Source organism: Cephus cinctus, unplaced genomic scaffold, assembly GCF_000341935.2.
Source record: "Cephus cinctus unplaced genomic scaffold, Ccin1 Ccin1_scaffold0062, whole genome shotgun sequence".
NCBI lineage: Eukaryota > Metazoa > Arthropoda > Insecta > Hymenoptera > Cephidae > Cephus > Cephus cinctus.
Genome location: NW_014332805.1, coordinates 25,200 through 46,390, shown reverse-complemented (window position 1 = coordinate 46,390; position 21,191 = coordinate 25,200). Strand labels below are relative to the sequence as shown.

Below are 21,191 nucleotides of genomic sequence, written 5' to 3'. Positions count from 1 at the left end.
GTTTTATAGATGCCTCATGTCTAACAAACCTCTCTTTGATTTCTATCATATGATGATTCTGGACAATAATTTCCTAGCAAATTACAACAATCCAAAAATTCACATCAGACAAATTACAATGCCCATTGAAATTGAAAAACGGATCTCTTTTCCACATAGTACAAATTACCCAAACAGGACGTCTCGTATTAAAAAGTTGTTTTGTTAAGCATGAGGCATCTATACAACATGAAAAAACGAGATATAAGACCTTCCAACGACGTTTAATCAACATGTTTGTAAGTTGTGTTGACTGAATACCAAGATGTTGACAAGACGTCTTCAGACGGTCTTATGTCTCGCTTTTTAACGTCTTATAGACGGCCCGTGTCAAAAAAAGACGCCGTCTACAAGTGAGGCGTTTAAAAGACGTCATAAAGCGAGACATAAGACGTTTTGAAAATGCCTTATTGTAATGCTCGCAATTTGTGCTTTCTAACAAGTTGCATCGCAGGAACTTTATATAGGTATAATGACTAATAGAGCGGTCAGATAAAATTCCAATACATTCCGATACCAAGACTATTTCAAGACTAATATAATTTATGCAATATCGATTTAGAATCATAATTATAATCTCGATATATTATATTCATCATATTAAATTTCCAACGTTTGCGCTTACCATGGTAAAAGTTCTTACCTTCGAATAAAGCGGTGGAGGGTGAATCCTTCACTCGAATGATCTCAACCAGTATGGTGTTGGTGAAAAGTTGCAACTAGACGAGGTACGCAAATAATAGCTACTGGACATCAACATATTGCATGAAAGAAAATAAAATGCAAACTCCAAATTCCACTGCTGGTCAAGGTGGTAGTCGTAAATGTTTCACTAACAGTCGCTAGAAGAATAACGGGAAAAAATGAAATAGGTAGCATTAGTTCATCTTACTTGCAAAATAGACAGTAAAAAATTAATAATAAAAAAATGCTATATTTCTAATGAAACTCATTAAGTTGTTAAATTGAATGAGTATACTAGGAGATTACTACAAAACAGTATATTTATTTAAGTATAATTAAACGCTACATTTTATAATTCGTGTTACTATGTAGGTAATACATGTTTCGATATTATATACTAACGAGTATGTTACGTCCGACACGTCTGACTTCTGAGAGGAAGTGTGTGGAGGGCGAACTTATTATTTTTGGGATTTTTACCACCTTAAAATGCTTACGCACACCCAACTGTTTTCTGCTGCTCGTTTCGTTAGTACAGAGCGATGATCGAGGTCGAGATATATATTGTAACGTGGCATCATATGCCTGGCTTGGACGCACCACGTTGCATTAAGGCATAAAACTCGAGGGTCCGCGTCGAAGGGTCGCGCGATCGGGATGGGAAGGGGCCCGGGTGCAGTGGCGGCAGGGCGGATCGAACGGCGAGGCACGAGCACTAATATCCTACGCCAATGAGGCCGCCGACCGACCGCTCCTCGCTAACCGCCCGCTGAACACCTGATCATCCCGACGTGCGACCTGGATAGCAAGGTACCGCGGGAGGGAGGTATTTTTGTTGTAGTCCACCCGCTAGACGAGGGAGGATGAGGGGGCAGGGAATTCCCGCGAGGCGGGAATTCCTTCGGCTAAATTCGGCAAACCGGTAACAATAGGACTCGGCAATCTTCGGATTTGTCGAATTTAATCTCTTTCCGGTAATCAACCGATTAACACGTGGTAGACATTGTGTGGACGATTACGGGCGGTGAATTTTGGTTTTCTTTTGGTGTTTTTGTGCGTTGACGACTCGGCCTGTTCTAATTGATCTCTCTGGTGAACGACGCGGCTTTTGGACTTGAACGTGATTCGTTTTTTTGGAATAAGGGTTACGGGTGATTGTGCGGGAAGTGAGGAGATGTGAAGGGATGGAAGTGCGGACAGAGACACCAGCCGAAGCTGAAGAGCCTTCGCCCCGAATCGGCCCACTTGTTTTGCTTGGGATATATTTTTTTGGATAAGCCGCTGCACCGGTAAGTACCGCCGAGAGCTGCCCTTCTTATTGCACGTACTCCCCTCGGAGAAGAGCCGGCATAGCCGTCTTCACGGAGCCTGAGCGGAGATCGGTGGCCCAGGCGTTCGGTACGCTGACCTGAGAAGATCTCCGCTAGGAAAGAGGTTCGCGCACCGAGCAAGAACGCGAACCGCGTCGTAGTAATTCGCGAATCGTGGTAGGGCAAGCTAGGGACGGTGGGAAAGGTTAACCCTGCGGTCCTTGCGAAAGGCCGCGCTCGCCGGTGGAAGTTATTGTACGCGTCGGAACGACTTGTACTGGCTCCGTTTTTTCTTATTTGAATAAACGGATGTTAAAACTTCAAACGGCGTTTTCATTGGCGTAACCCGAATTGTTCGATTCTTGTCGCCCCCACGTTCCCCTGTATCATTTCAGCTAGCTGAGGCTGAGCAGCCGGGAGATCGCGTATAAGCGGCCATTGGACGATCCAATGGAATTACGTAAATATCAAATGAAGATCTTATTGCTTATTTCATATTCCTTATTTGTTATTATATTGCATTGTAGAATGGCCTTTATTGTCACAAGAGATTGCAATTAAAACAATGTAAAGTTTAAAACATTCACAATTTTGATATTTCCAAGTAATGATCACAACTGCAATTCTGCAATACAATGCTGCAATTAATTTAAAAATCAATTAATAGAAATGTTTTTATAGCAAAAAAGTGCAGGAAAAAAATCTGTTGTGAAAATAAATCTTAACTGATTTTGCTAACACTGCAACAATTAAAGTTTTAAAACGAACTTGGCCAACGGGCCATGGAACTATTAAAGGGATATGCACGTGCGCTTGTTATTATGCAGCTAAGGTTCTTTAAAGTATAATTTCTAGCGGGTAACAACTTTAAATTGAATATTTTGTTTGAATCGACTGATGCTGCTAATAAACTTGTGAAAAAGGTTGGGGAATTCAAGAAGGAATGGGTGATATTGTATATCCTTAATTTCAAAACGGCCCAGGTAGATGTTTTGAGAAAGATGGAGGTGGATATATTGATAGAAGATATTTCTAACTTCTTCATTGGGGATAGAAAAGTTATCAGAATAGAAAGAATTCTCAGAACGGTGGTGCTGAATTTTGGAAGTATTAAAAAATGTAATTAAATGTCGAAATTATCAAAATTTGGACATAGCTATGTCAACTGTAGAAAGGAAATAAGCTATTTGGTCTTTGGCCAAGAGTATTATGAGAATGACTAAAAAGAAAAAGGTGAATTCTGCATAAATTAGAGAATAAGTGAGCACCGTGCTGACGATAGGAAGTGTTCCGCCCCTAGAAGGCAACAAGACCTAAGAAAATTAATAGTGATTAATAGTGATTAATTAATAGTGATTGAATAACCCATCATATAGATGAGTTACAACGAAGACTCGAGAGGATGAACTGATCGCAAACTCCGGTGAGAATGTCCAATTATTAGTCTTATACTTAACGGTCATAGATTTGGATAAGGAATGTTGAGAGCTCAAAAGCTGACTAACAATATTGTTTTATAATTCTTCAATGAGGTCTGTGAGACTCCAAACACCATTTCGATTGAAACCTAAAAATGTTCTACATCTTCGATCATTTTAACAGGTAAATTTTGAAAGGCACATCTTCCTCTATATTTTCGTTGGTAAAACGGTATGTCAACACTTTTGTTTGAGATTAAAACTTGCCTTTATTCGAAATTCGTTTTTATTTTTTGTACTTCAGAAATGATAACTGTTATATGAAATTTGCACGCTGACTGATACTTTTTTGCGTATTCAAAAGTGTATCATTTCAAGAAGCAGATAATAACTTTTTATTTTATATGCATTGAAATATACCTTCATGAAACAAATATAAAAAAATATTTAGCTCCAAAGTTAATCAACTTTTCTATAGAGATACAGCACATATACGAGATCAGTACCGTCGATACAGTATAAATATCTTATCAACTTTAGATATTATAGACACACAATACAAGAGAAAAAACAAATTGGAATGAAGAAATAAAATTTCTTTTATATAAATATTTTATAAATTTTCAGTTAATGTGTTACGTAGGCCGTAGTGGCTAGCGAGGCCTTTAAATTTGATAACAATAATTTACAAGTAACCAAAAGAAAAGAAACGACCGAAGTCGATATACGTAACAAATGAGAGTCGAATTCTTTTAAATTTATTTATATATTTATTTGTTTTGTTTTTTACATGAATAAATTATTAATTACGGTACAATGTTTAGCTTGATTGTTGGTCGCGCTGCGCTTTTTTGTATGCCAATTCTTTAATAGGGTCTTTTCGACTCCTATCTTCCTTCCAGGAATGATGTTCGCAGTCTTACTTTACTCGGCCGTACGCCACTTCAGTAAAGGGATTAGAAGAGGAAAGGGTAAGAGGTAAAGTGAAATTGGTGTAGGATGGGGCAATAGCTACTATTGCTCTAGTGCGTAATACATAGAGAAATGTGATCATTGGTGTTCAAATGACCTTACCTAAATGTTAAAGGATTAATAATAGATACTCTTTCAAAATAACGTTTTTTTTTTGTTATTCAGGCTACGTTTCAAAGTTCACTGCTAGAACTACGAGTATCGTCGTGTCCCTATTTGCTTGCGTACAATTCAGTGAGACGTAACTATGCTCGCATTACTAGCAGTCAAATTCGGAACGTACCCTTAATTGATTGGTATGTATGTGATTCATGTCTGATCATTATATAATTTGAACTAGTTGTCTTAAGAAGAAATAGTTTATATCTAACCGTAGGTTACCGAGTCAAGCAAATTATTGAATAATTATTAAGCACAAGTCGGGGGTGCGATACCAATTTAACTAGGTATAGGAGTGGGTAGGTTAACTAGGGATCGATTTTCAGGCTTGGAGTTGCTAGCAGTATAGAGAATCTTTGTGGACTATTGTGTACTGTGTCAGTGACACTTAAGGATTCTAGTTAAGACTGAACGTGACGCAGTAGCATAGAATACTGACTAAAGCATAACATTCATTTACGAAAATCTGAATATCATTTATTACACGGAGAGAATTGTTCGTTAATTTTTCCTATGAAATTCACGACAAAGTTTACCGTAGAAAGCAGTAGTTGTCGGAAATCGTTACCATTTCATTACTCATTGCTTTTATAATACACGATATTTTTAGTGGCTACAAACAAATTTTACAGTGCACACGGTAAATATTGTTATTTTTGAAACAAATGCTCGAAGAATACCAGCTTAAAATATTTTTTTTTTGGACAAATGTCTATAAAATTACCTAATAATTTAACATAGTGACGTCGTAGATATCTAAAATATTTTAAAGGAACAGGAAACATATTAAAAAATATTTTTGAGACTGGTTAACAGTGCTATCTCTCGTAAAAGGAAAAGGCCAGACGGCATTTCTTTGATCATTTGTTACAAAAACTCGTCTAACGACTCTTGTAGCAAACTTCACACTCATATCTTATACTCATTCATACTAGCTAAATAAAATACTACTGCAATTTTTACTGCGTTCCACTGTAAAATTTACCTGAGTCAATGTACAATTTTCTGTTGTTTTACAAAAACAATCTCATTGATATAACCAAAAACTGTGCAACCAAAACGCCGCCTGGGGACCGTACGTCGATCTCGCGGTAGCGGCAAGGTACAACCGGTCGTCTCATCTTTGGCGAGGGTAGGGAGTCATTCGATGCGGCTCATGTAAACAAGACATTAATTTACACCAGTTTATTTTAGACAATCTTATACATCTTGATATCCTTAAATCGTGCATCTCGTGGCGTAGCATTTCTGTGTGTTCGTATCCTCTCGTCATCATGTATGTCGCCCCAACTTTACCGGGTGTTGCGGACACATGATTGGCGCCTGGAATGCCGCCCGATACCGTCCACGCCACTGCTCACGGTTTAGTCCTGTAAGCCGTTAATCGTGTTGCCGGAAGGACTCACAGCGGCGCACCAGGCGGTATGGACACATAGTCGATGCTCGGACCCCGATCCGGCATCAGCCACGCCACTGCTCACAGTCATACTCGCATCTGGCCTCCATCTGTACAGCTCCATCTCCTTCGTGAACACATGGCTCCGACTACGCCACTGCTCATGGTTCCGTGATGTGGTGCAAAGCCATGCGTGCATTCTTCTATGTTATACAGTATGGAGTTACGCACTGATACGCGGGTCCATCCTACGTCGCCATCTTTTATTGAAGGCCCATACGCACGGTCGCACCTGATGTCCACTCAGTCGTCTTACTGTTTTCTGGAGGTCACTTCTCGCTGTTCCTTCTTCCTTCGGTTTCCCCCGTGTACTGACTTGCTTATCACCTTCGCCCTTTTTCTCACTAGTATATTCACATTTTTTTTCTTTTCTGAATTGACTATGCGCCAAAACAAAATGATACGAAGTTTTCTCCTTGGTAACCTTTTATTTTGGTGACGGGATATTGTTTTAAATAAAGCTTAGGCTTATGGTTGGGTTGTACGTCTGTAGAGCGCATCACCGCAGCAATGAGACTGAACGAGACTATTCGTGTGTTTTTTCTATATATTATATGTTTATATTCATGAGTTTCCGCTTTTATAATTTTTTGCCGGTGCGCGCTGGTACTTACTTCCGTTTTCAAAACTGTTACGATTGCACGCGTATTGATTACCACATACAACAAAACATATAATTCGGTAAAATTGAATGAAGCGCACAAGATAATTCGGCTGTTTTATATAACTTTTTAAATTCAACAAGGTAAAAGCTATAGTTTCACACTACATATTTTTAAGTTTCAAAATGTTTACTGTATACTTCAGTAAAAGCTAACGTGACATGCTTACTTTTTAGTATATTTTCGTAAGTTGCTCTTAAATATTGTGACGTATTTTACGCGATCGAGTCTCACTGGAAAATGCAAGACCGACCGGCGCACAACTTACGCGATTCCTACGCGTTCCAGGCAACTCAGAGGCTAATAAACTTCAACGTGAAATACCTACGGTATTGTTGAGCACCAGGTTCCAAAACGGGAATCACGTATAACCTCTTACGATTTGTTTCTGCATGCCTTCTTTGGCTAACTCAGCTACGCGAAGGCGTCGGGATTCAAAACAATAGATCAGATGAGTCAGACGATCACACAACTAACAAAAGAATCCGGAAACTTCGATATAACGTCAAAAGGTTCGGTTTATTAAAGAATATCGGTGGCGCCAAGCGCCACGATTTCGTACAATACCGAATTGATAATTAAATTTTAAAAAAATTAGTAATTGAACAGCATATCAACAGACGATAACAAAAGTACAATTAAAAGAAAAATATTACTTGGTACGTCGCGTACCTGACGAATACAAAATCAAATTGTGACGCGGCTAATCTGTCAAAGACCGTCAAGGATCTGTACGCGTGCTACGCGTCGCAAAATCAAGAATTACAAGTTCCTTACGGGCGGAACGACACGAAACAATTCGGAGACACGTTACACAATTTTTAATCCGAAATATCGAAACAAACAAATCAATTAATAAACCCTGCCGGTCGACGGATCTGCATGCCTTGGTCTTACTCGAATTGAGGGTTAACCCCTCCACGTGTTCTCTGCATGCATAGTCAAATCACGGAACAAACAAAATCAAATACCAAGATCTGCACGAAAACACGTCGCTCACAAAAGTCAAGTGCATTCGCTTACCGTGGCGTTCGCTTGTTCGCGTATTCAAAGAAAACCCAGGCTTCGGCCAAATGCACTCGCGTACAAACTTCCAAACAAAGGAAAACCAAAAAACGTGCAGCGATGTCGCGTATCCAATCAAGATTGATTTTCGACCTTCACACGCTTTGTCTTCGCGTGAAGGATAGCACCCCCTCTCTTAGGCTAATGGATGGCGATCAATCATTCAACCCAGAATCTTCACCACGCGCCAGTTTCGAAGATGTCATCGCGGCAATTAATAATTTGCATAATAACTCGTAGACAATTCATACATATCGGTCTTACGACGAGTTTCATTCGTCCTCCCGCGAGGGTGCACCAGGCGTCCCTGGATTCCCAACTCGCGGAAATATAATTTAAGCGAAACCTGACGGTAGGCGCGAGTGCATAGGGATCGGTAGCGGTGCTCATTCATTAGGCGCTGTGTGCGCTACGTTCAGTCGTCGTGGTTGAGTCTCTGCCGCGTGACGTCACATCTCTCCCGCGTTGCACACGCCTTCTGGAACTCCAGCTGGCTTTTCCTCTCTCTCTCTCCGCGTCTCCACGGACCTGGCGAGCGAGCGATCTATTTGAACTCCGGCAGAGTACACAGCAAAACAAAAGAAAATAATAAAATAATGTGCCATATCTTTCCTACGCCCTTTCGGTCTGTGGATCCTGCCTGGACTTTTGTCGTGGCTGTATGCCACTCTCGCGTTTTGGCGTGATTTTCCGCCGAGGACACGACGGGTGAAATCCACCTCTTCACAGTATACAGGATGTCCCACGACTTATTCCCCAACGGGCACTGGCATATTCTCCGTTGAAAATATAACAAAATGCAATTTGTCCAATTTTGGGTCGGATTAGACAGACAAGGCACGCCTAATCTGGGCCGGATTCCACCCTGGATAAATTTCTGCTCGGGATATTATCTATACAGGATGTCCCACGACTTATTCCCCAACGGGCACTGGCATATTCTCCGTTGAAAATAGAACAAAATGCAATTTGTCCGAATGAAATCGGGTGCAGCGTTCTCGAGAAAATAAATATTAAAAATTTAGAAATATCATCATTTTAAGTAAGTTCCAATCATCATCAAAAGAAAACAATAGCAGTAGAAAAGGAAAGTGGCGGGCGTTTGCTTCTGTGAATACATTCACTCAAGTAGAAACTGTAATATTATCATTAGACTATGACTTATTAAACGTGAAACATGATGATATTTCTAAATTTTTAATATTTATTTTCTCGAGAACGCTGCAACCGATTTCATTCGGACAAATTGCATTTTGTTCTATTTTCAACGGAGAATATGCCAGTGCCCGTTGGGGAATAAGTCGTGGGACATCCTGTATAGATAATATCCCGAGCAGAAATTTATCCAGGGTGGAATCCGGCCCAGATTAGGCGTGCCTTGTCTGTCTAATCCGACCCAAAATCGGCATCGCGTCAGCCCCGGTTCTGGCATGTAAAGCGATTTGGCATCCGGCGTTGATCAGATACCTGATCCGGCCGCGGTCAAGTGCCTGATTTGGTCCCAGTCCAGTGCCTGATTCGGCTTGCCCTATCGATGCCTGAGCTGGCCCGGATGATCGTAATCAGATACTAACCTTATCAGGCATGCCGTATCGTTACTTAATTAGACCCTGATGTCAGGTACATCAGGCTGTCCGGATGGGGAAACCATCGCAGTAGCTGATCCGGCTCTGATCGTGGTGGTATCCGACCTTCCTTATCAAGTAAGCCTTACTATTACCTGCTCTGACTCGGATCCAAATTATGTGACGCTGATCTTATAGCGGCATGCCCAACAATTACTTGATATGGCCCTGAGGCAGTGACGTCAGGCTAACCTAATAAGGCAATTCTTAGGAATATTTTATGTAGCCCGGATCAGGGTAATATTCAGCCAGCTTGATCCGTCGTGACACCTCAGAAATTTGTAATGAAACATTCATTCCGTGTAGAAACCTAGTATTTTAAAAGGTTCCTAAACTTCTGTGCATGATTTGTAAATTGTTTAGAGTACGAAAGAAATTACGATTATAATTTTTAATTTAGCAAAAATCTTTGTACACAGAATATCTCAACAAAATTTGCAGTTTTTTTTTAGATATCGTGGTTTGAAACCTTTGACTCAATAATATACGCCTGTTGATTTAAAGCAGGACATGTGTTCCCGACTACAACGCCTCTGTTGTAAAAATAAGGAGTGAGCCAGTTAGCAATATGGCGACTGAGTCAAAGGTATGAAAATAAAGTTTCTTCATATAGTACAAAGAAACATCTGTTTATTCAGTCCCAAACAACATGCTAACGAGCTATTTTGCATTTGCGCCAAAATTTCCTAGAAATTTACCAACCCAAGATTCAATTAAATATCGCATGTTTCTGATCTTCGAAAATATAAATGAAAATGTCCGTAATTTCTATAGGTACTATCTTCAGAAGTTCGTTAAATAACCGGAATTCCTGCGGTTATCGAGACTACACAACTTATTCTTACATTACGAATTTTGATAAATTCAATTTATGTAATTTAAGGCAGATCTGTTAAACCACGAAGACATGCTCAGTTTTAGTGACTCGACCAACTAGCAATTTCGTTTGGTACGACGACTTGCAACGTGTGGGAAGAGATCCTTATGCACTCGTCATCCGACAATAGTTGTGTGTGCGTGCGTGTGTGAAACACAGTTTCGAACGACATCCAAACCAATTGTTTTTTAATTTATAATACTAATCTTTAATAATATTAAATTATTATTATTGACTGTGGATCACTTAAAGTGTCATTCACTAGCAAACACGTTTAAAGATGGATTTATACAGACTTATAGTCTGGACTAGCTAACACAAAAGGGGAGTTATATGTTTTGCAAATCATGACGCACAATGATGCACTGCTACAATTTTCATTATATACTGATATAATCGTGCATAATAATTTACATATATTCTCATATTTATTATTTAAATTCGATATATTTGTTTATATTATAATCGATTAATTTTTCGTTACTATTTTTATGTGCAGTGTTTCCAGCTGGCATATTACAGCCACCCTTCTACCATAGATTCTTTCCACGCAGTCTAAATTATGGCGGCATCGGTGTAGTCATTGGACATGAAATAACGCACGGCTTCGACGACAAAGGTCGACTCTTCGACAAGGATGGAAATCTTCATCGCTGGTGGAAAGACGAAGCGATCGCTGGATTTCATCAGCGAGCCCAGTGCCTGATTGGTGAGCTATTCTTTCTCATTTTTGTTCCTTATATTTTTATAACAGTAATTCCGTTTATGATCTTCCTTTTATAAGTTTTCCTTACCAGTAATGTTTTAGTATTACTATCGCAGGATTACTAGGACTCATTTAAACCCTCGCTTGCTTGTATTTGTAACTGCACGTTGGGGAGTTCTGGCTCAAGATTCCTGTAACCGACATATACCGACACTCTAGAACCTTCGAAGGTGGGTGTCCGTGCTAAGTTGCCGTCGTGAGCTCTACGATTTCCGGAAGTGGCGTCATCAAGACCCCTCGATTCCAAGAATTTTCGTTCGATTCTAGGAATCGTACACGATCGAGAACCTTCTAGAACATTCTAGAAGCTTCTAGAACCTTCTAGACGTTCGTGTCCGTGCTAAGTCGCTGAAGATCGCTCCCAGAGCCGATGGTCCTCGTGCGCGACCTTTTGATGGAGCCCCTTGCCCACCACCCCGGAGAGCCTTCAAGAAGCTTCGATGGACCCCCTTCCGCCCTCCCTATCCGTGTAGATTTCAGACGGTTCTCGCAAGCGCGGTGGTGGGGTCAAAGTCATTCTAGAAAAATCTATGTATCGGTTGTTCAAATCCGCAATGCCGAACGTTATCGCGCAGAGTCGTGCGTCGAGAATGCAGTCCCTCATCCACCGAGGTGTCAAATTACTCGTAGAAGATACGTAAGCGCGCGACACAACTTCGTAGCAGAAGGGCTAAGGTTCGTCCGAATGTTCTAGAATCTAAGTCGCTCCATTTGGAAGATGCATCGACCTTGACATTGATTCCAAGAATCTCTGTCGGCGATTCGATTTCTAGAAATTTTCGAAACCTCCGATCCCCATTTTAGCCCTTAAGAGTGTCCTATAAAAGGAGGAGCTGAACGTGTCTTCGTTAGTTTGCTGTGACAGTTTGACCGATGTTAAATAAGAGGAAACAACGCGAGCTCAGAGTTCGAATACAGTTACTATTAAGGAACATCGCGGAAGTGAAACATTTGATCGAAGCTAAAAGAAATTATAACAGCCTTCTACGAAATCTAAAAAAACTTCATCTACAATAAAAAATGGATTTCTCAACAATTAACAAAGTCGGTAGTTTGGATGACTATCTTCCGACAAAGAAATTGGCTGAGTTGGAACCCCAGAAAGAATACAATATCACCAGAATAGGAAAAGTTCAAACGAAATATGGAACGAGACTGATCCTCAATGTAGAAGACAGCTTTTCGACGTTTCTACCTGCAACGATGGCTAAAGCTTTGAATGACGACGAGGATCTATTGAAGAAGATGATGCAAGCCTGTGAGGAGAATCGAGTGTTCATGCGTTATCTCGGCGGATGGTACAACCAGATCGAGTTCCAATGTCTATAAACTTTGTACCCGTGCTTCAACTACTATGTATACGTGTTAAATAAATATACATCTTATTATATCTTATGTCTTTATTCATAATCAAAAAATTTACATTCCGACAACCAGTTCCCTAAAAATTTCACTTTTTCAGTTGAGCAATTAAAATGTGGAGCATGATGATTCGTACATCGAGTAAGCAAGTTTTTGCGCAATTTTTGCAACGAAGGGCATCCCAGATCTCCCAGATCCACGATGTGCTCGGATCGTCCAATGAAAGCTCCCAAGCAAACTTTCTTCTCCAATCCTTTTACGGAGATCTTAGATGCATTTTGCAAGATGACTCGAAGAATGTTTCCAGCTTGATCTAAGCAACGTCCCCAGCGCTCCAGGATATACCATGAAAATTGCGCTCCATAAGCGCCAGTCGTGACGTTGCATTCGACTCGTAGGGCGTTCACCTTGAGAATGGCGACCGGTACGTCGGACGTGTGTAATTTATTAGCTTCCAGAACGCGTTGAGTGAAACCCAACAAGCGACCTATGGAATCATTGGGTCGAAAAGCGACATCACGGTTACACGTAATTTCGCTGCACAACGTATTATTGTTAGGTTTAATCTGAATGACGATGCTCTTCCCCGTCAACGCGCTATGCACGTAGTTTTCGATATCTTCGATCTCGTAGCTACCAGTGGGTATAGTGATAACTTCATGCCCCACGTAGAGTTTCTTGTGATCAGTGTCCACGTTGCGAATCGAATTGAAGGTCAGCAACTCGATTAGTCCCAGAGCGTAATTTTTGTACGGGGAAAACTCGATAGGAGGGAAGTATTCGGCTTCCAGTATGGAGGATGTGCCTGCTAAAGTTAACGTGAACGAATTCTCCATGATTGCAAATGCGCAACTGACCTTGTGAAATTACATAGCAAGCTTATATAGACGATACTTGTTTTTACGATTTAATTGCCCGCATAGAAACTTTAGACACAAGTGTCCACATGCAAAAGTGTCGTACTCCTGATATCGCTCGTAATTGTACTTTACACTACCAAAACCGAGATATCCGATAAGATCTAGCGGCGGTCGAAGATTGCCGAAACTGTCGAAATAAACGACTCGATCGTTCAGCTTCTTGTACGCGACCCAATGTGTTCCTGGACCATCTTCGTCGTCGGGATTGATGTTTGTTGACTCGTACTTGTACGGTCCACCCTTCGGCATAGCGTTCCGCATGAAGACTCCGCGAAAATGTGGAATCTTCATGATCTTCGCGTTCCTTTAGCAGATCCGTATCGGTCAACGCTCGGCGTGGTAGTTTCACTTCAAGTTTTTTCGCTTCAGATGAAGGCCTAGTCCTTTTCTGTAGGGTTTCAAGTACAGTTATTTGCCTAACACTATGGCTTCCATCGTCTCGTTGTGCCTCTGACTTTCCTTCAATTGTTCCTTGTTTGCATTAGCATTGTTCACGGCTTTGGCTACACATGCAGCACCGCCGGCCAACGCTCCAGCGGCACTGAGACCCACAAATACAGGGACGAGAAACGGCAGGAAGTCTCCGACTTTGAACGGCACGGGTAGAACCCACGACGTGAGGACGTTGCGCTTTCCACCTGTTCGTTTGACGGCAGCTTGTGCACCCTTGAGAGCAGATCTGATAGCTACTCCTGCATCGTTGCTAGGAATCATCGATCGTTTGGCTTCCTCGATGACTTTCCTCAGCGTTACAGTCTTTGGCTTCTTCTTCTTCTTGAGTCCCATACCCAGTTTTGACTTGGCACCCATTACGTTCGCTACGGACCAGGCCGCCGCCTTCTCGGCGAGACTCGCGTCTTTAGCGAAAACGCGCTTCCAAGCTTTGTCGGCCAGTACCCTATCCGCAGCCCCTCTGTGTTCGAGACTCTCTCGATTCTTTGAGTAGCTGATGTCGTGCTCTTTGCAGGCTGCGTCCAGGGGATTGATGCCCGGATCGCCTCGCGCGAGTTTCTTTGCTAGTTTCGTACCGGGCCCGCAGTACTGATAACCGGGTATATGTAACTCAACGGGTAGACTGTTGATGATCCTGTTGACTAATCCTCTGCTACGATGAGATTTTTTCCTCCCAATGCGTTTACGCTTTGGATGCACGAACATGTCCCTGCGGTGAAACAGTTGCGACTGAACAGCGATCTTTATAAACTCGTCATTTATAGTTTTCACGTTAGTTAAGATCAAGATGAGGTTCGAGAAACAGTCCCTCAGGCTACCTGTAACGAACTTTGACACAATGGTGCGAGTAAAGGAGAAGAATGAGGTCAAGCGACATGGCGAATTACTGCCAGGCAGTATACGTGCAGTATTTTGCGGACCATCCAATTGCGGCAAGACGAACGCACTGCTCGCTCTCATAACCCATACCAACGGATTAAGATTCGAAAACGTCTACGTATACTCAAAATCGCTTGATCAGCCAAAGTATAAGTTTTTAGAACGTTTACTCGCATCCGTGGACGGCGTCGAGTACTTTCCCTTTACGGAACACGAACAAGTGCTGTCACCGAACGAGGCACGTCGAAACTCGATAATTATTTACGACGTCATTGCCTGCGAGAAGCAAGATAACATTAGAGCCTTCTTCAGCATGGGACGGCACAGGGACGTTGACTGTTTCTATCTCTGTCAGACGTACGCTCGCATTCCCAAACATCTGATACGGGACAATGCTAATCTGCTGGTGCTTTTTAAGCAGGATGAAATGAATCTCATGCACGTGTACGATGACCATGTAAACACTGATGCGACTTACGCACAGTTTAAAGATCTGTGTTCTACATGTTGGAACGGTGATAAGTATGGGTTTCTCGTGATCGACAATTACAGCGACCTCGACGGAGGTAGATACAGAAAAGTATTCGATTGCTTCGTGAGCATAAATGAGTAATCATTGAAAAAAATGAATGCAGTAACGTTTTGGATTCAACAGCGTCAACATGCAACGCAGAAAACTTCAGGAGCAAAAAGACGTCTTACGCCAAATCGCTACAGCTAGCGATGCGATTCGCAAAAAGCATAGAATGATAAAATTGGGTAGAGAGAACGTCGAACAGACGATGAGTGAGGTTTTGAAACCGGTAGTGACTTCATTGCAGAAAGTAGTGACTGCATCTCAGCCGGAGCATAATCTTATCAAAGACGAGATTAAGGATGAAATATAGCAAGACGCAAAAGCGGAAGATACGTTTAGAACGGCAGATGAATTCTTCAAGTCTCTGAAGATTCTTTCAAGGGAGTCGATGATGAGCAAGTAGAAGATGAAGACGAAGAAAAAGAAGGTAAACATGTTGACGAAGAAGAAGGCTATAACGATGACGTACCCGTGGATCAGAACGATCGTATGCAACGGTATCTTAATATGCTGCTGTCGAGGCAGAATGAACAATTGGATACCGCCTATGGTGTGTGTAAACTCACCAAGAACAAATTACTGATAGGTGATTCGCCTATCAGCTTTGAGGATGATCGAATCCATATAGGCGACACAACTTACTTGAAAACTACGGGTTTGATCGAACTCTTGTTCAGGAAGATACCTGACGAGATTAGTGTAACCCAGGATGACTTGGAATTGAAAAAAACATTATTTTAACGATGAATGCACATAGAAAGTACTATAAACCTGATGGTGTAATTCGTAAGAGCAAGAATTTCAAATTTAATAACGTTATTGCAAAACTGATGGAACAGCCCTCTGTAACGGGTAAAGGTATAGTACCGCAGTACATGATTGCTGCCAAGGACGAAAGAACGAATTACGTGTACTGGGACGATCCCAACGAACTGGTAGACCGGTTTCGCCTACTCCTTGCATCTCGGGAAGCTGGTAACCCCAGTCACTCCAACGAAATTGTATCGATTATTGAAGAATTGCGCGAGGCGGGTATCATTTATTAATTCGATAAAACGATCGCGATCGCCACTTTGAATACATATAAGTTGAGTAGCAGGACCGCGGTTACGAGTAGCCGTGATTTTCGTAGCGCTGGATTCAAATTCACTGCTGCTGGACACTACGACATTGATAGCAAGTGGCTGTGCAACGTCGCCAATCCCGAGGAGGAAAACGAAGCTGTGACCTTAAATCTGATAAAAACTGTAGTGAAGCAGGAACTGAATACCGTGTTTCACGTAACTGTTGGAATGCGCAATGATATCGATAACAAAGACTTGATTCCATCTTTTGATTCTACCACGAAGGAAGCGTTGAAACGTCTGCAAGCTGATATCGAGCCAGGACAAGAATTGGCTATTCGCAACTCTCTGATCATTTCTTAGCTAGACGCCAGATTGAATGCACTGAAAAATGGATGAAAAAAAGTTAGCGGTGGTGATGGAACTGCATAGACCTACCAGGAGGAATTACCAGCGCCGGCACATTGACGTTCGTGGGCTGGACGATACTTGGCAAGCCGATCTCGTTGACATGTCAGCATACGCCAGAGGGAGCCACGGATACAAGTATCTGCACACCGTCATCGACATATTTTCAAAGTTTGCTTGGGCCGTGCCTACGAAGAGCAAGAACGCTAAAGACGTGACAGAAGCTATGACATCTATGTATATTGGCGCAGGGTCGAATCTCGAAGAAATTGCATGTTGACCAAGGCCGAGAGTTTTACAATTCCGAATTCAAGGATCTTATGCAAAGACATGGTATTACCCTGTATTTGACATTCAGTAACTTGAAGGCATCGATCTGCGAGCGCAGATACTCGTACCGATAATCGTACTCTGAAAAGTAAAATGCGGATGCAGTTTAACCTACAGGGCAATCACCGGTGACTGGATATCTTATCGGACTTGGTATCCTCTTACAATAACAGTAGACGTCGTGCCATTGGTATCAAACCGAAAGATATGATTGCTCGTAACGAGAACGAACTACTGAAACGGGTGTACAAGAAATTCAAAGTCAAATCCACACTTAAACGATCAAAGTTTAAAGTCGGTGACAGAGTACGAGTCAGCAAATTTAAGCACGTTTTCGAGAAAGGCTACACACCCAATTGGACAACTGAAATTTTCACCGTAAGTCGAGTGAAGAATACCGATCCGGTGACGTACAATCTCAAGGACTACCAGGATCATTCCATCGAAGGTGGCTTCTACGAACATGAACTTAACAGCGTCAAGTATTCCGACATATATCTTGTGGAGAAGATACTGAGGAAACGTGGAAACGAGCTATTTGTGAAATTGTTAGGTTTCGATGGTACGCACAATCGTTAGATTGATAAGTCACTTTTTTTAAGGTGTTTGAAATAAACCAGAACTAAAATATTTGTTACGTCTTATTATTTGTATTTTCGGAGATCTAAGACTCAACATTGCCGAGAGAACCAATCATTCGCTCACAGTCATACGCACTTCGATTTACACAACGCGCGATAAATATGTCCACAATGGGCAACACATTTACGTGAACACAGTCCCTGCCGGTCGGCGGAATCTCGTACTCCAAACGAATCCGGTTCTGCGAGTGGGAACATCTCCCACGTGCCTACAGGCACAATTCAAACACGTACGAAAACGCGGGGTATTACGAGATTTTGTCCCTCACAAAAATTACAAATCGCTTACCGAAATCTCTATGTCTTTTCGATCGGGAGAATTTAGACCGTACACGCGGCCTCGGACGAAGTCCGGATTCTCCACAGATTTAAACCCCGAAAAACAAACGGTCACAAAACACGACCCGCGTCGTCGACAGTCCAGGAAAGAAGAAGGAAGTTGGCTTCCCTTTCGATCGTAATCGGCAACACCGGAGAGTATCATCCTCTCCTTTATTCGCAACCACCGCTGATTGGTCCTACGGCCCCAATCAGAAATCTCCGATATGAAACCACGCGCTACAATTCAAATCCGTCTTCGCGACAATTCGTACGATTCGAGAACAGCGATTACTGGCTGTCCAGCGATGGGCTCCGTCGTCCCATAGAAATTCGCAACGGTTCATCAGACGTCTCCGGATTCCCAGTTCGCGAGTCTTCGTTCCATTCGTCGATAGCGGTGGGCCTCCGTCATGAGTTGTGGTGCGTTACAGGTGCTCCGTCGTTCGTAGGTCTATGTCTCGCGGAATGAGTAATAGCTCCCTGCTAGTTACTCGGTACGCGTAGACCAGTTACTTTAGCTCGGGTTATAGCGTGTGTAGAGTTGATCCAAGTTGTGAGGTGATTGGTGCGGTGAGCTACAGAGCGCGCAGATCGGGCCCTGCCGACGCTCTGACGTCACTCAGCCTTTCGTCCTCGTTCCTCCCACGCTGATGATCCCTCGCTGGTTCTTGTTCAGATTTGGTAAGCCCGCGAATACAATATTCGCGGCATGGGACATAGCAAAAATCAAACAACAGAATCAGAAATCAACAGATTCGTAACTTCGTTAGTCTTTGGGGTGGTGGCATCTTGCCTGGATTCTTCTCTAATACGCGTATTCCCGCGTAACGCGACAGTTCCCGCCGAGGACCTGACGGGGTAAAATCTACCACGTCACAATATATATACATGTGACGTATTTTTACGCGATCGACCTCACCGGAAAATGCAAGGCCTCCCGGCGCACAACTTTACGCGATTCCTACGCATTCCAGGGAACCCAAACGCTAACAAATTCTACAGTCGAACTACCTAAGGTATTGTTGGGCGCCAGGTTCCAAAACGGGAACCACTTATCAATTTCTACGATTCGTCTTCGCGTGCCTTCGTTGGCTAACTCAGCTACGCGGAGGCGTCGGGATTCGGAACAATAGGTCGGATGGGTCAGGCAACCACGCGACACACAAAAGAATTCGGACACTTCGATCTACAATAAATGGTTTGGTTTATTACGGAAAATCGGCGGCGCGAAGCGCGACGGTTTCGTACAGAACCGAAGTGATTAGTTACAGAAGAAAATAGAATTCAAATAAATCAAAAAAGACAAAAACAGAAGTACAATCAGATAATTAACGGGTATTTCACGTACCGTACAAACTCAAAGCCAAAAATCGTAACACGGCTAATCCGCGTTTACCACAATACGATACCCGACCGTCAAGGACCTGTACGCGTTCTTCGCGTTACAAAATCAAAAACTATAACTGCCTAACGGGCGGACGATACGAAACAATTCGGATAACGTACAAAATTCTAATCCAAAACTAATGTCAAACCAAGGTTCTAAACAGTGAACCTTGCCGGTCGACGGACCTTCGTGCGGTGGTCTTATTTGAGGTGAGGGATTGTCCCTCCGCGTGTTCGTTACACGCGCAGTCAAAAATCACGAAACATACAAAACTCCGGTACCACGATTTGCACGAAGTTACGTCGCTCACAAAAACGTCAAATGCAACTCGCTTACCGTGTTGTTCCCTGGTCGCGTAATCCCAGAAAACCAATCCGTACTCACAAATTAAAATCAAACGTCTTTCACCGTCGCGTATCCAAGCAGGAATTATAGCACCCCCTCCCTTTAGGCTAATAGGCGGCGATTCGCCCTGCGGACGAATCCTTCAACCCAGCGTCTTCGCTACGCGCCAGTTTCGAATCTGTCACCGCGACAATTAATAATTTCCACAATCCCTCGTGGACAATTTATACAAGATCGGGTCCTACGAAGAGTAGCATTCGTTCTCGCGCGAGGGTGCACCAGGCGTCCCAGGATTCCCAACTCGCGGAAATATAATTTAAGCGAAACCTGACGGTGGGCGCTAGTGCATAGGGATCAGTAGCGGTGCTCATTCGTTGGGCGCTGTGCGCACCGCTTCCAGTCGTCGTGGTTGAGTACCAGCTGAGTAGAGCGCGTTGCTGCCGCGTGACTTCAAGCTGTCCCGCGTTGCGCGCGCCTCCTGGGGCAGTAAAGCTGCTCTCCGCAGATAACACGAGTGTCGACCCTCGCGTGCCGCAGCTCCCTTCCTCCTGGGACTCCAGCTGGCTCACCTTCCTTATTTCTCCGCGTCTTCACGGGTACGACGAGCGAGCACCTATTCGAACTCCGGCAGAGTACACGCCAAACAAAAGAAAAATAATAAAATAATCTATCGAAATTTTAATTAGACCCTTGCGGTCAGTGGATCCTGCCTGGACTTTGCTATGGCCTTTAGGCCCGTATCGCGTTTCGGCGTGATTTTCCGCCGAGGACAAGACGGCGACAATATATATACATTAATAAAGTATAGTTTGGGGACAGTTTCAATAATACAGCCGCTAGTTTGAGAACAATTGTATAGTTTCGGGTCGGACCTCAAAGTGTTTTCAATATAACGTATGTTTTGAAGCCCATAAAGCGACTGTCACACGAAATTTGTTTACTTATTTTTAATGCTACACATCCGGAGTTCTGATGAGCTTAGAAAGTGTTTCGTTAAGTTAGGTTAGCTTAGGTTAGAATTTCAATGCTGTGATGCGTGACGGTATTAGCTGAAAAAAAACGTTAGCTTGCTATTGTGAATGCCCCTTAATCGCCTGGGTCCTCAAACTATACTTGTTACATGATTACATATATATATATATATATTGTGACGTTATTTTCTCCCTCAAACCGCCTCGTAGCAAGACGATCCGATTGCGCCACAAATGTGAGGGACGAGACTCTAAAGTTTTCCCGGGAAAACGCAAGGAGGAAATCCCTACGATAGGAAAAGCCAAATGGGCGCCAGACGCAACATTGCGTCACGTAACACACGAAACTCCCGAGAAAATTAAGAGGACTCCGGCTAGTAGGAAAGAAACGGAAAGGTATGGTGGAGGGGCGGGGAACGCACAGATGGTAAAGAAAGAAGATTGAGAAACCGCGAGATATTCAGTAACAAATAACAAGGGGGCCCTTTTATTGGGACTTA

General features: G+C 42.7%; 1 protein-coding gene across 1 annotated transcript in view; it reads left to right on the top strand.

Annotated features, from left to right (window-relative positions):
- The window catches only part of LOC107268637 (neprilysin-4), a gene marked incomplete at its 5' end in the record, with an annotated part of 50,962 nt that overhangs the window by 21,759 nt on the left and 8,012 nt on the right, over window positions 1-21,191 (top strand). The window contains 1 exon segment of the mRNA XM_015741627.2: window positions 10,767-10,976. Within this exon segment, the coding sequence (XP_015597113.1) occupies window positions 10,767-10,976 (210 nt within the window).